We start from the raw sequence: 14740 nt of genomic DNA on the forward strand, positions 1-14740 counted from the left end.
TAAATTGTTTTCGAGATACCGCGCAACATGTAAAAAAAACCTCCCCCTTTTTTACAAAATACTAAATAACTGAAAAATAAAATTTTGAATCATCACCAAAAAGTATACAGATGTTTAGATTAATATAACAAAGAAGTGTGTAAAGTTTTAAGCAATAATCATTAATCGTTTTTGAAATACGGACAGACAGACACTGGACACTGGACATTTGTATAACATAATACGTCCCGTCAAAATATTGACGGGCATATAAGAATTGGCTATAAAGGGCAATAACTCCTTAGGGGGTCAATTGACCATTTTAGTCATGTTGACTTATTTGTAAATCTGACTTTGCTGAACATTATTGCTAAAAACAGTTTATCTCTATCTACAATAATATTCAAGATAATACCAAAAACAGCAAAATTTTCTTAAAATTACCAATTCAGTGGAGAAGATTTTTGTAAAAGTTAACGACGATGGACGATGACGGACAACACCGGACACAAAGTGATGAGAAAAGCTCACTTGGCCCTTCCGGCCAGGTGAGCTAAAAATGGGTGTAAGTAGTTATAGAAAACCTTACGGCCTTCATCAATGAGATGAAACCAATACCCTACAGTCTGCTATAAAAGGCCCCAGCATGAAAAATATGAAACAATTCAATTGAAAAAAAAATAACTGCCTAATTTATAACAACTAAATTTACGAAAAAACAAATATGTTCAGAGGTATAGAATACATGTAAATTTACTTAGTTTCATTGATGTTTAAGTGAGTGTCATAGGTAATGCACTCATAGGTAAAATGTTGTTTCAACCTTGCCACATTCTGTTTGTGCCTGTCCAAAGTCAGGAATTCAGTGGTTGTCATTTGTTGTTGTGCTATATATTTGTTTTAGTTCTTTATTTTGTACATAAATAATTTAATTTGGCTGTTAGTTTTCTGGATTGAATTGTTTTACATTTGTTTTGGGGCCTTTTATAGCTGACTATGTGGTATGGGCTTTGCTCATTGTTGAAGGCCATACAGTGACCTACAGTTGTTAATTTCTGTGTCATTTGGTCTATTGTGGAGATTTGTCTCATTGGCAATCATACCACATCTTCTTTTTATATATAAACACGTTAGATCACTTCAAGACCAAACATAAATGTTGATTTCCTTTCCTTTCACAAATTCTGTGGTGTCCAAGTTGAAAAATAAATTTATCATTCATTTTCCATTTTCCATATTGACAAAATAATTTCAGTTACAATTTCATCATGACACAAGGGAGATAACGCGATTTCCATTTTTACTTAAAAATGAACAGTAGTTACTTCCTTTTAATAGCTTAGAGCTTTTCCAGAATTGTTTTTTTGTGGCAGCCGGGAAGGCACTTTATATTTTATAATACAGGGATATCAGCTTTTTATACACATCAATGCATCCAATTTCAGGGGCAGCAACCCAACAACTGTTAGTCTGATTTGTCTGAAAATTTCAGGGCAGATAGAGCTAAAACTGATCAACATTTTTTGCTCTAAATGCTTTAGTTTTAGAGATATAAGACAAAAACTGCATTTTACCTCTGTTCTATTTTTAGCCATGTCGGCCATGTTGGTTGGCAGGAGGGGTCATCGGACACATTTTTTAAACTAGATACTCTAATGATGATTATGGTAAAGTTTTGTTAAATTTGGCCTGGTAGTTTTAGAGGAGAAGATTTTTGTAAACATTAATGATGACAATGACATGATGACGACGGAGGACAGACACCAAGTATGAAAAGTTCACTCAAGGGCCAGGTGAGCTAAAAATGATGGCCAAATTTATAACAAAACAATTTACTAAAAACAAATATGACCAACAGGAACCAAGGACCAACACTGAATAACAGGCTCCTGACTTGGGACAGGCACATAAAGAATGTGGCAGGGTTTAACATGTTTGTGAGTGCTCAACCCTCCCCTAACTTGGGACAGTGGTGAAACAGCAAACTATAATCAAAGCGTGATAGTGCTGGAAAAAAGAATTTGCTGTAAAGCTTACAGAAATCCGTATTCCATAACAAACAAGAAGAAACGGCAAAATCTAGATCGTTTCTTTTTAAACTGTTTCCATATGAAATACCGAAATTCATAAAACCAGTCTGGTAATGCTATATCTTAATAGTCAAGAAAAATATACTTACCAAAATGCCGTTTCCAGTCAAAAATATTGTCAGTTTTAACTAAGCATATCTAGCTAGCGATAATTTTCTATGCAATTCATCGAAAGGCCACTTGTAGGGCTATGCATATATCCGGACAATTTAACATTAGATGAATTGGAAATAGTTTTGTGCAGGAGAAAATTATGCAATTAACCGAATTATCCTATTTTAAGCGGTATGTGATTAAGTGGAGTCGACTGTGCCACAAATAACCATGTGGAAATACAAACGACTTGTTGCAGATCAGCAAACACAGTAAGTCTTACCAATACGATACTACTATTAAGTGTATTAAATTAACAAAAGTATTTTGGTATCTAAACAAGCAAGAGAGCCCTCATTTATTATTTTATAATGTTCAGTAAAATTTAATTCGTAAAAAATAAAATTAACGGTGTTGGTACGCCTTAAGGTGGTACCTAACACTACAGGGAGATAACTCTGTAAAGTCAGCTAAACCTTTTAATTACGTTGTGTTGTATAGGGAATATTAAGCTTCTTAATGATCAAAATTGGTGTTTGTCAAACTGCTATATAACCAGTGTATTTTTTCTGACAAAACGGTTGGTTAAAGGATCAAAGTAAATACTTTGTCAAAATTTAATTAAAATTAAAAGAGCCAAATTAATTTTAGTGAAAGTGTTAGGTACCACTTTAAGCTGTTAATAAGTTGTACTGGGATAAGCCGATAGAGAGATCAGAATTTCTTGAATCACTGCATTCAAAAATGAAGTATATTGCGTAACCTTTAGTGGATCAAAATTTTTAAGTAAAAGGGCTAATTATTAAAGTTCCATTTAAATATTATGTTTGAGGAATGTTTCATAAAATTTACTTAATTTTCGATACAAAAATGACTAGTGTAAAACCATTCAAACTGGAAAACCAAAAGTCTAATCTATATAAACAAGAGGCTCATGAGAGCCTGATATCGCTCACTTGTAATTTCAGTTCAGGCATTTGACTTATTTGTAGATCTTACTTTGCTGAACAATTTTGTCATTTACACTTTCTCTCTTTCTATAATAATAATACATAACCCAAAACTGTCAAATTTCCTAAAAAGTAACTATTTCTGGACAGTAACGCAACAAAAATTTTTTGGTATTTGGTCAAGTAGTTTCAGAGGAGTAGATTCTTAAAATAGTTAAAGACAACAACGACGAAGGAGGACTACGGACGCCAAGTGATAATATAAGCTCACATGGGGACTTTCGGGCCTGGTGAGCTAAAAAGGAGAAACGAGAAACACTTATGAACCATATCAACAAATGACAACCACTAAACATCAGGTTCCTGACTTAGGAAAGGTGCAAAAAATGCAGTGGGTTTAAACGTTTAATCAGCTCATACATGTATAAAGTCAAAGATGAACTACAAATACCTGGGCAAATAACAACATACCTAGTATTGGTTTCAAATCTATGATATTGATACTGGATTCATTGGAACCAGTTGCTATCAGATTGTTGTACGGTGAACCAGCGCTGGAGGTTGTTGTGTACTGTGGATGCCAGACAATAGCATTGATCAACTTCTTATGAACATGAACAGTTCCTCTCAGTTTCAGGTCGGGAAGATCCAGAATTTCTATGGACCTGAAAATAGATAAACAATCTACAATGGTTATTTTTACAACAATGATGATACATCATACCTAATGGAATTCATAAACACTGAATAACAAATGCTACAATTTACATGATAAAAAATTTCTTAAAATACTTTTATAAGCTTTTTTAGTTAAAATGTCAGGCCCAACCAAAGAATTAGTAACCTGGCCAACTGGGACTTTCCTAGTAATCTTTTTTTCTTTGCTGTACAGTCTATCATACTTTTCCAAAACATTAGGCTTGTGTTGACCTTTAGCCATTTTAAAATGTTTCCTGCATGCTCAACAAACTATAATTGCTGAGCTCAGCGTTTCAAATAATTTTAACTTTTTATGAACTTTAAAAATAAAATTTACAAATAAATGACCAGCATTGATAAATTATGACTGATCTATTTTTTGTAAAATGGTTGAAATATCCTTTCAAGTATGCAGAGAAATGGAAAATTCACAATGTGAAAATTGAAATACTCTCTTTGTGTAGGAAATGTAATTTTTCAACCGACCATTTCTGTCAATGTTAAAGGATAATAGAAGTTTCTTTTGTTCTTCGTAAGAAGCCCCTGTTTAAAGTTAACCTCTTAAGAATAAAGGAACAAGTTGATACGAAGATCCCTTAAGAATAAAGGAACAAGTTGATACAAAGATCACAGTTGGTTTCAATAGGACTGACAAATGTTATTTGAAGGCATGTCTTCTACATGTAACAAAAGCTGTCAACAAAAAAAAATCAAGTATCTTATTGTTTTCTGGTCTAAAGAATTGTTTGTTGCAATCAAAAGTGTGTTTTGTTATTGCAAAGTATGTTTTTTTTTTTTTTTCCTTCTTAAACAAGATATTGGTATCTGCAATAGCAATTTTTTCAATTAATTCATTCAACAATTACCACCAATTATCAAGAAAACAAAACAATAGGTATTCATCAACTAACAAACTTATAATTGGAGTGACAAATTTATTTGAAAATCTTGTGTTTTCTAAGTGTGATAAGGTGATTTTCCATTCAACATCATTTTGATGTGAATTCTTGGGCATAGTTGTAGGAATCTAATTGTGAAGCAACTTCAATATAAAAGTTCCATTAGGTTTCATAAATTTTCCAATGTGAATTTTCAAGTTAAATATAAACATGGAATTATAGATCATCGATAGTTTTTCACGTGAGATTGATTCATTGTTTTTTAACGTCACTTTCAGTACAATTGTGCTTTTTCTCAACGGTCAGTTTTTATTGGTGGAGGAAGCCAGAGTGGCCGTAGAGAACAACAAACCTTCAGTTTTTCATACAAGAGGGTGCCTCATGGAAGGGCGACAGTCCTGAAGTTTGAAAGACAATTGATAATCTGTTTTTCTCTAATTTTTGTGCTATTTTCACATTTCTTGAACGGTGTGAGAAATATATTTCTCCTCACTAGTGAAAAATTTGTTCTCTTCAAATGATTGGTCAAAATTTAATTATGACGTCGAGTTTTCTTGATTTCTTCTGCAATTTCCTATTGTGACGTCATGAAAAAAGGCAAACTTGCCTGAAGACGTCACATATAAAGTACACAACTTTTGGCAAATCTTTGAAAAAGGAAGGATAAAAATCATTAGAGAAACAGATTCCACCACTATAACTCGTGTATTATGATATTTCTCCAATCTCAGCAGTTAAATTTAAATTATTTAAAAAGCTCTGCAAGCCTTCGCGCTTTAAATATTAAAATTTAACTGTCTTCAGTGGAGAAATATCGTAACACACTTGTTGCAGTGGTGAAATCTATATATCTCTGTTTTCCTACACAACATCAATGAGATAGGCTCATAAGGTCACACTTTCTCTTAAAAACTTATATCAAAAATATGAAAAACTAGACATTATTGAGATGGGCGCCATCTCTATGGGTCCCGCTGTAAATAAAATGTGGTAAAAAATTTGTATGGATAAGCTGCTATGAAGCACTTTTTTAAGTTATTACAAATTGTTAGGGATGGACGGACCGACAGACATATGGACCCTCTAGTGTTGGTTAATATACATGTCAAGTATAAACTTTAAAATCATAACAGTTCTCAAGATATAGAGCGGACATGATCTGTACCATAGGACATATGTTTCTCAACTGAAACCAAAGTTTTTGACCTTGACCTTTGACCTAGGGAGTTGTACAAACATTATGACACACCCTCTGGTGTTAGTTAATATACATGTCAAGTATAAAGTATGAAATTATAACAGTTCTCTAGATATAGAGTGGACACAATTTGTTACGGATGGACATAGGGACAGACTGGTCACTAAAGGGCAACCTGCCACTAGGCGGGGCCCTACATTATAACAAAAAAAAGATCAAAGCAAAATTTTTGAAAACGGGGGTTAATTTGACATATGTATTTTTGTGGTAACACTTTACTTCTAGTTTCTAAGTAGACTGGTATAAAATGTCTCTTTAAGGTCAGGGTTTGGGACTACACAATAGGGAGTAGTTGTAATGTTTTCCTGTTTCCTAAATCACTTGTATGCCATAAACTCATCGAGTTAAAAATACTTGCAAATACATAACCACTTTTGATGTTGATGCTTCATTTAACTGTAAGTTTGTATATCTACTTTCAAATAATTTTTATATAAAAACAAAATTATGATACTGAGAAGAATAATAATTTCAACTGATTATTTTAGTTTTCATATGCTGCATGTGTTATGCTGTAACACCACTGTCCCAGGTTCGGGGAAGGGTTGAGCGCTCACACACTAGTTTAACCCCGCCACATTATTTGTGTGCCTGTCCCAAGACAGGAGCCTGTGGTTCAGTGGTTGTCGTTGGTTCATGTCGGTCATATTTTTTTTTTTTCTTAGATCTTTCTTAGATCTTGAGGGAAAAAAATTGTTGTCATATCAGAAATTTATGAAAACTAAAGGGAGGTTATCTTAATAGATATAAACCAGGCACCAAAGTTTAATGAAAACTGCTCAAAGCACTTTAAAGGTATTGTCCGAAAACTGGAAAATCCCCCTTTTTTTTAATGAATAAAACCCCATAACTCGGAAACATAAAATCTAAAATTTCTAAAAATCAAAACGGAGCTTACGTCAATAGATATTAACAATTTACCAAAGCTTCACTCTAATCTAAATATTTGAAGAAATCGTGGTAGGTGTTACCTTTGTCAAAGGGTGATCATCAGACTTGGATGGAGAATTGTCTCATTGGCACTCATACCACATCTTCTTATATCTACTCATTAGTATTAAGTGCAAGAAAATGGTTGTGTGGTTTGTTTGAGACAGACTGGAAGAATGGGATTTTCCTTGTGCTTTATATCTTGTACCTTTGCAAGACTTGTCATTCATATTCTTCAGTAGGGCACATTATTCCCACTCTAAACAGACAAGAATACTCCTTAATACCAGACAAGCAGTGGTATTCAAAAATTTCTGTGATTTAATACCAAGTTAAATAAAAACCACTAAAATTAATTTGATACTCAATATGTTTTAATGAAAATAAACATATTCTCATTTGGTCTGAAAATAAAATATGAAATTGATATACAGAACATTCAGAAATGTGAATGTAATAAAATCTTGTTATATTAGAGAAAGGTATTGAACGTCATTATAAACATGAACCTGTATACGTAAGACCTCATGGGAGGACACCCTACCATTTACAGGTAATATACATGTTGCTCTGTAATACCTAGAAATGTCAAGGTAGATCACTTCCTAATATAAGTATACAAAATGTACCATGTCAAAGAAATTCGTAAGGCATGACCATTCATGATTTAAGAGGGGTCCAGGGGGATGATTTAAATTATGGCTAGATTGTTTTTCTCAACTTATATCACTAAACAAAACAAAAAAACAAAATATACATCCCTGAAGAAAACTCTTTTTGTAATTTCATAGAATACTCCTTTATATCGGCCACAGTACTTAGTGGACAAGCAGTATTTTTAAATTGATTTTAATACTTAGTAAAAAAACACCGAAACCAGTATACACCTCAGTATATACGTGAAACTTCGTGGGACAGTACCAAACCATATGCAGGTTATATATACGTAGCTCTGCTGTATTAAATACTTATTAAAATGACAGAAATACACTGGAAATAAATTTATGGTGTGTACCATGCAACTACAGCTATGCACATTTTCTAGGAAGTTGCATAACCACTTTTAACAACAGCATACATTTACATTTTTTAAAATGACTCCTTCCATCATTTCAACCAAGAATGACAATTATATATGAAATGCTATAGTTATCTACTAGATGTGTGTGTTTTTTAAATTTATATACCAATTGTGTGCATTTTCCTCCTAAAACAATCGAGAAAATTTTCGTATACCCGTTCCTATAAAGTACAGGAATATGCTATACATGTATTTATGCAATTTATATGATTATTTTCTCTCTTATTTTCAACATATATTTTAAATTGTGACTATCTATCTGTATAAATCAATGATCGACAAGTTCATACATTTTTGTGAAATAAATATATATAGGCTATGTTTCAAATTTTCCATAAATATTGAAGAGTATATACTGACATTTTCAAAATTTTACGGCCGTAGGAAGTATCAAATAAATTTAATTTCCTCAAATCTTGAGAATATAATGCAAATGTTAACGTTATGTTTCCCGTATTTACGTCTTATGTTTATGAAGTTACTTTGTACTTTTGTATGGGCGCCTTCAATATAGATTTTTATCATAAAAGTAACACAACGCAAAGTATCGAGTTTTGTTTCAAATCTTTAGCTAGAACTATAGAGATTTTCACAATAATCATTCTTTACACCAGAAAAGCCATTCATAAACAAGTGGTAGTTAAATTGTATACACGTATTAGTTTAGCAATGACTAGTAATATACCACTATGGGACTGAAAACAAAAAATGTACAATTGATGTATATTACATCTGATAGTTTTCAAAATGCAAAATTCCAAGTTTCCGGCAGTATACACTGATACACTCAGCAGTAAAGCAATGAATGAATCTGCATTATGTAATTGTGTAATAAAGGACTAGGGGCTATAAGGGCCATTTTTGGCCCCACCCCCAAATTCCATTTAATTTGTCATGTTGTAAGTCTATACCATAGACCTTCTGAAAATAATCGAATTTTGGGTCTAGCTCGTTTATTCTGTTGCCTAGCAACCACTAAAATGGCGGAGTTAAACTCATCAAATATGATTATTATACAGCTTAAATATATCTATATTTGAAATTGAACCTGTTTAGCATGTAGTGAACTTTACACTTGTACACTATTTAAATATTACATAATTAATTGCACATTTTTGCCAATTCACTGTTGTTTCTCCCTAGCAACATAGCTGTGCCCATGGCAACCGCAATTTTTTTTCTATTTACAAGATTTAATTTTAAATATATTGAAACAGAAAGGCAATTTAAAATGTAAATTTTAAGAAGAACACTCCAAGGTAAATATTACGGGGGAAAGCAATATTGAAACACCAACAAACAAAACAAAACACCGGGTATTGCTGATATATACAGATTGTGCATCTGATGCTGGGTGGGGTCTCACTTATCAGCGACAAGAAGAATAATATAAAGACACGACACATTTAGCGCTTAGAAATCTTAATATTGATTATCTTAAATAAATAGATACAGACACATGCATTAAAGGGTGTTTTCAAAAGTCAGTGTATTTCCATGACAGTAGTTATGTTTCCGGAAGGGGTTGGGGTTGAAGGGGGGTACTTCTATTTACACCTTTTTAAGCTTGAATAAGTGAAAAGTTGAGAAAACTATCAGATATATATGATATAACTTTTTTCCTACGCAATTTATGAAAAGGTATATATTTTTAAAATGTAAAACTGGGTAAGGTGACAAAACAACGGCACCCCTTATCAATTAAGTATTGAAGTGCACCCCTCCAAACCCCACCCCCTTTAGACTTATGTAAAGGATCGTTAAGGTTGACTTTTCCAAATTTATCTTATTTTTATTATCTATTTCAGTCGTCAAGACTTATAACCGTATCATTCTATAGAATTACAAAACTGGAACATGCTACTATATCAAATAAATCTGTATTCTTAGATTTTTTCTATATTCATTATATATATATATAAATATATTATTTGTTTTATTGTAGTTTTTGTCAATGTGACTAGTTTACTCAGTTTCGCCTTCACTAATCTTAGCGTCGTATGACTTGGTCTTTGATCATCATGACAATATTCGTTATATATTCGTCAAAATTATTGAAAACAAGAATGTGTCTTTAGTACATGGATGCCTAAATCGCAAGCCTAACAATGGCCAGGAAATCCTAGGTTAGGACAGGCCCAAAAAATCAGCAGATTTAAGCATGTTATTTTTGCGATCTCAAACCCCCTCCCCTTTTACCTCTAGGCAAAGTAGAAAAAAAATCAAACACACAATACACACAGTAAAATTTACTTCAAAAAAGTTTGAGTCTGATGTCAGATTCAACTACCTTGACCAAACACTTAAACCTGAAGCGAGACACAGGGACAATCGGACGAACAGACTGAAATACGCACATACGAACAGACGCATACACCAGAAAACATAATGCCCACAAATGGGGCTTAACAACAAAGCCGGGTCACATTTTAAAATTTACACTGCATTTTTACGCATGATTATAAAACTATTCAAAACATAACCTTTAAAAAGGTAACAGACATGTGGTATGCTTACAGACTTTAGGCTCTTGTTTCTATGCATGGAAAGGTCAATTATCCATATATACTGAACGGCATTAGAAACGCAACACTCATTTTGTTAATTTTTCTTACCAAATCTTGTTTGATTTTCTTACAACTACTTTGCATGCTTATCATACTTCTTTCTTCGTGTTAAAAATCAAAATCTAACTTACCTGTGGTTATTGAGCATACCGAGTTTTTGAAGTCGCACGAATTTCTTAAAGCGAAATTTTGGACCCATGAAAGATTGTTTCAGTTGTTTTGCTTTGTGAAACAGTTCTTTCAATCCTTTGCCTCACTTTAAAAATGTTGCATCTCTATTTTGCCAAGACTGAGAAACAAAAAACTGAATAGCCCCTTAAGAATACTGCAAACATTAAAACATAAACGTGCTGCAACCACACTGAATGGCTACAGAAACTTGTCTTACTGTCCTTCCGACAACGATACAAGTAGACAAGATTTGTTGCTGGCCATCAATGAACAGATAAACGTTTAGAGACAATGAAACGTCAACAGAATTTGATTACGCAACGTCATTTGCCAAACATGTTAACGGCCGCAACGTCAACTGCTAATCAAATTACCGAGTGCCATTGAGTACAGATTCATGCCATAAATGTTTCCCATCAACTGAATTGCCAAAGAATCAACTGAAGGAAAACCTTAAATGCCCTCAAGTTCCAACCGCATAATTGCCAAAACCAATTAATGGGTTGAACAAATGCAAAACCAGAAGGTGTAAAACAGAACCCAAAACATGTCGGACAGAATTTGTTGACCTTTCTAACAATTATTTTGGCGTTTGCAACATGCAGTCATTGCTTTTGACAGTGACACATTCATTCAAAAATAACACAAAAATAATTTAGTGTTGCGTTTCTAAAGTCGGTCAGTATATATATATACATTTGCAAATTTACAGATCTTACATTGTTGGGTTGATGTTTAGACGAGTTGTATATACATAATGTACATAGCCATGTATCAGCATCACTGCTGGTGATCCAATGAATAAATCTGTTGTAGAGTTGTCACAGGCTCAGGCATACTAATAATATTTCTCTAATTCTATCGAAATTTATCCCTTTCCGAACCCATTGTATAAAAAAATTTAATCAACGTGTGGTTAACTGTGATCTCAACAGATCATTGGATGATTTTAAAGGTCATGACCTTTTTAGCTAACTGGATGATTCAAAATATGCTATAACAGGTGTTAATGAAATTGACAACTTCGTGCAATGTGAAAGGCACCCGAAGGGGGTTTTCGATTAACAAAACAAGAAAAATGTTTTTAATCATTAGAGAAACAGATTCTTACATAGTTACTCGTGGATTATCGGATTTATCCAATCTCGATAGTTAAATTATAAATTTTAAAGTCCTCGCCGAGGCGGCTCGGACTTTAAAATTGATAATTTAACTATCTCGATTGGATAAATCCGATAATCCACTGGTACCAATGTAAGAATCTATATATACATGTTTATACAGATATATGGAAAGTCTACCTTATGCCGTTTCAAATTTTATAGAACTTGTTCTCTTCTATGCACATTACCCACAAAGACACATCCAATGTAGGTAGTTTCATTTTTGAAATAAATCTTGTGTTTCTCGCCAATTATGGAAACTTAAGAAAAATACCCCCCCCCCCCCCCCCCCCCCCCACTTTTCGTTACATAAATCATGGATCTGACCCTAATACCAGAGAGAGAAGATTTCCCCATTCAAACAACAAATTTTGAATTTATAATTAGCAAAAACATCAGAAATGTACAGATTTTGTTATATTGAAGGTCTATCTAAAATTTCATAATTAAAAAAATTGTCCTCAAAGTTGGTATTGACTCCCTTGCACATGAAGTTTATAGCTGTCAGATTTTTTAAAGAAATCTAACTAGATAAACTAACGGAAAGATAATTAGGAATACACTTTACATTCATAAACCAAAAAAAAAAAGTTTCTATAGGTATAAGAATGCATAAACTAAACTTTGTCAGATGAAAAGGTCCAAGTTGGACGGCAAATTTCAGCTTTTTATTGCTCCGCTTGGCTATGAAAAATATAAAATAAACTATCGCACCAACCTTGCACCAAAAAGATTTTTTATCCGAAGTTTGATATGTATGAACTTGTCAAAATGTTAAAATTTCTAATTGGTGCAAGCATGGTGCGGTGGTCAAAATTTAGAAAAACCATCAAATTTTCGGTATTTTTGCTTATTTTCCCAATTATGACGTCATTTGCACCTACCATTGTGACATCATTGAACCTTTTTTAGTTAAATAAAAACATTTTTTTTAAATCATTTACTCATATTCTAATAATTTATGGAGAAAAATCTGCTCTGTTAGAATTTTTATAATCTTGTAAATCTGGGGCCATTTTAGGCCATTAAAGCCCCTACTCCTTTATTTAAAGTTTTATTTAGCCTGACAGGAAATCGCTTGAATACCTGGACGTGTCACCTCACAATACCTCTGGCAATAATGCCTTTAGCCATTTTTTGAAAAAAACAATTTTACACGGAACCCTGCTCGTTAATTATGACTTTAAACTTTGAGAGAATCCATACATCCATCAAAGTAATTCTATAAATTTACTTGTTTCACAAACTAAGTAAAAAAATAACAATTTAAAAAACGACAGTCCATAGTCATGATATTTAAGAAGTCTGACTTTTCGACTCTTAAACTTGTATTAAGTTGGTTTAAAAAGTTTGCCAATAGGTAGTATATATACAAACATGTTTTGTATAATACTTTTTTTTATCCGGGAAACTGTGATTGCACAAACATTCCTGGCACTCAAGAGGTTAAACAACCGTACCCATGGCACATGATTTATGACACTGAATCACGACTACGTTAGTCCTGGCTTGTTTTGAAACTTTGTGGTTCATAGATATTCCATGGTTTTTTAATCGGGAATCTTGACGGCAAGTAGAGAATTGAAAATCTCAATTTAAAATTGATGCTGATCTCTTATCTAGGGGAATAAAACTTTATCATTAATGAATTTGTGCTTTTTTATTCATAATGAACATAATATAAATTTTTAATTTTTTTGCAAAGTTTCCCTTTAAAGGAAGACTCATCTGGTAATTAGGTCTTTCCACTTTTCGTGGAAAGACCTTTTGTTTTTCTTCTGATTATTTTTTTTTTTTTTTTCTTCTGCCGTCTGAGATGCTTTTTTGTTTTACAACATATCTAATGGATGTTTGGCCAACGATGTTGTTCAGTAATGGAGGTTTCAAAACTCACCCTGTGTGACCAAACACTTATTCTTATAGGAGTTATCTCCCCGTGTCCCCTTTTTCTTGTTATCGCTATATCTCTAAAACCGTATAAGATTTTTACAAACTGTTTTCACCAAATTGTTCGTCTACTCTTAAGAATGATTTGTTTTACTTTGACTGAGGGAATCAGAAGACATCTTATGGGAGTTATTTCCCTTTGAAAATTTAAAATAAACGATATGTTGCCGGGGTTAATTCATACAGTATAAGTTGTAGAGGCCTACAGTCTTTTGATATGAAGTCCTTGGTCCAAATAAAGAAAATTGAGGTCAAGGTTAAAGGTCAAGGTCATGTTATAAATTTTGAATTTTGCTTGTTATCGTTATTCAAAAGAAACTGTAACAGTTAATGATATGATATGTTTGCAAAATCACTGTTTACAATAAGGCGCAACTTCAATTTAATCAGTCGAAGTGTTTTGGTTAACCCTTATAGGAGTTTTCTCCCCTTATGTATTTGAAATCATTATTTCTCCACAACCATACAAGTGATTGACCTCGGACCTTCTAATTTAAGTTCACTGACCCATGACCTTCAAATTGAGGTCAAGGTCAAAGGTCAAGGTCATGTTATAAATTTTGATTTTTGCTTGTTATCGTTATTCAAAAGAAAATGTAACAGTTAATGATACGATGTGTTTGCCAAATTATTGTTTACAACAAGGGGCAACTTCAACCCATTTAAGTCGAAGTGTTTTGGTCAACCCTTTTATGAGTTTTCTCCCCTTTTGTCTTTGAAATCGATATTTCTTTTCAACCATACAAGTGATTGACCTGGGGTCTTTTGATTTGAGATCACTGACCTATGACCTTGAAATTGAGGTCAAGGTCAAAGGTCAACTTGACGTTCTAGATTTTGACCTTTGCTTTAAATTTGTTTTTGTTCATTATAAAACAATTAAGTCTTCTGCATATACTTATTAATCTTATTT

At 32.9% G+C, this 14740-nt stretch overlaps 1 protein-coding gene across 2 annotated transcripts in view; it reads right to left on the reverse strand.

Moving 5' to 3' along the window:
* Positions 1 to 14740, reverse strand: part of LOC143042287 (gem-associated protein 5-like) — a 218892-nt gene that overhangs the window by 160948 nt on the left and 43204 nt on the right. For both annotated transcript variants that reach the window (XM_076214552.1, XM_076214550.1), the window contains exon 12: positions 3584 to 3777. In XM_076214552.1, coding sequence (XP_076070667.1) covers positions 3584 to 3777 — 194 coding nt within the window. The remainder of the gene's footprint in view (positions 1 to 3583; positions 3778 to 14740) is intronic.

This window comes from Mytilus galloprovincialis, chromosome 8 (assembly GCF_965363235.1).
Source record: "Mytilus galloprovincialis chromosome 8, xbMytGall1.hap1.1, whole genome shotgun sequence".
NCBI lineage: Eukaryota > Metazoa > Mollusca > Bivalvia > Mytilida > Mytilidae > Mytilus > Mytilus galloprovincialis.